Below are 1,497 nucleotides of genomic sequence, written 5' to 3'. Positions count from 1 at the left end.
TTAAGTTGAATAAAGTAGAGAATAAATAGTATAATATATATTTTTGACAAAGAAATCATTAAAATAAAAAGAGAGAGAATATATTACACTACTTTTTGTAGTCGTCGAACGAATATAACAATGCAAATTCAATTATCATAAAATCACAAAAAGGTAAATAAAAAGAAAGCATTTTTGTCACAAACAGTTTCCTTTAGAAGGATAACAACAGAATCTGAAAACAAACAGCCAAGAAGAACTCATACGCACTCGCCGCCATTGTTAAAACTTAAAAGCGTAAAGAATTTTATCTTCTACGGGCGATTTTTGACTGCTCCTGTTCTAATTTTTATAATCAAAACTACTCAATTTCTGTAATTTTTTTGGTTTGACTACCATTAAATCATCCAAGAACCAACCGCTTTTAATCAGATCAATAATCCGATGGAGGCGGCAAGTTCAAATCAATATCTAGTCCTTTCCGGGCCGGATTCACATCAACCCTAGAAGAAGAGGACACGAAGTCACTCCAGGAAGCAATGAGGTTGGCCCGAAACTCCGGGTACGTAAAAGGTAACCCGTAACCAGACCCATAACCGAGTGAAGACCCGACCCCACCATTGTGAGCAGCTAGGTATGGGTTCAAAGCCGCCGCAAACCTTTCCCGACCCGAAGACTCAAGGGTACTCTTCTGATTCGCTTCAGGCGTGGGAAAGTTTGTTATGGCCTTGTCGCCACGCAATTCTCGTGCGGCTGCATCATAAGCCCTCGCCGCCTGCTCAGCCGTGTCGAACGTCCCCAACCATATATAAATTTGGGTTTCGGGATCTCTTATCTCGGCACCGTATTTTCCCCACGGCCTCTTTCGCACGCCTCTGTAACGGACGTTCTGGCCGCTCCCACAGGGTTGGAGGGTTTTGGATGACTCCTCCCCATTCAGGCTGGCTGCCACTGCTTTGGATGACTCCGCCGCATTCTCTTTGGATGCCATTCTTTTTATTTTTGTTTATATGTGGGTGTATTATGTTTGAGAAAGGAAAACAACGTGTGGTGGTGAAGACTGTGAGTGATAGAAGAGAGTGTATGGGTGTATATATAGCTGCGCTCTGACAAAAGAAACCGGAAGCAGTCACATTAGGGTGGTGGGTGTTTTCGTAATTTCAACTGCTACTAGGGTTTATTGCGGCGCCCTTATTCTTTTTAGACTAAAGCGATTGTATGCCCTTTTTTTTCCCCTTTTAAAACAAATTTAGTGACAAGAATTAGCAGCTTGTAATTAATCTAAATTAGGGGAAGATCTATGGCAAAAAAAAATTTACTAGGGGAAGACTATTTAAGCTCCTGGGAGCTTTAAAGCTTTATTTTCTTTAAGATGATACTCCCTCCTTCCCATTTTAATTGTCTTGTTTTGACTTTCAACAGTCAAATTGACCAATTTTTGACCAAGCGTATAGAACAATTTGTTATTATTTTTAAAAAGTAAAAATTACGTTCTATAATATATTGTATGTACTTTAG

General features: G+C 39.9%; 1 protein-coding gene across 1 annotated transcript; it reads right to left on the bottom strand.

Annotated features, from left to right (window-relative positions):
- Positions 1 to 412: 412 nt before the first annotated feature.
- LOC108207787 (ethylene-responsive transcription factor 11) lies at positions 413 to 970 on the bottom strand. The gene has a single exon (XM_017378217.1). It carries the CDS (start codon positions 968 to 970, stop codon positions 413 to 415), a length of 558 nt encoding a protein of 185 aa, XP_017233706.1.
- Positions 971 to 1,497: the final 527 nt, after the last annotated feature.

This window comes from Daucus carota, chromosome 2, assembly GCF_001625215.2.
Source record: "Daucus carota subsp. sativus chromosome 2, DH1 v3.0, whole genome shotgun sequence".
Classification (NCBI taxonomy): Eukaryota; Viridiplantae; Streptophyta; class Magnoliopsida; order Apiales; family Apiaceae; genus Daucus; species Daucus carota.
Note: the sequence above shows the minus strand (reverse complement) of the source record. Positions and strands in the feature narration are given on the sequence as shown.

What these genes read in the sequence shown, in the direction of transcription:
- LOC108207787 (XM_017378217.1), bottom strand. Translation starts at nt 970, where the DNA reads ATGGCATCCAAAGAGAATGCGGCGGAGTCATCCAAAGCAGTGGCAGCC.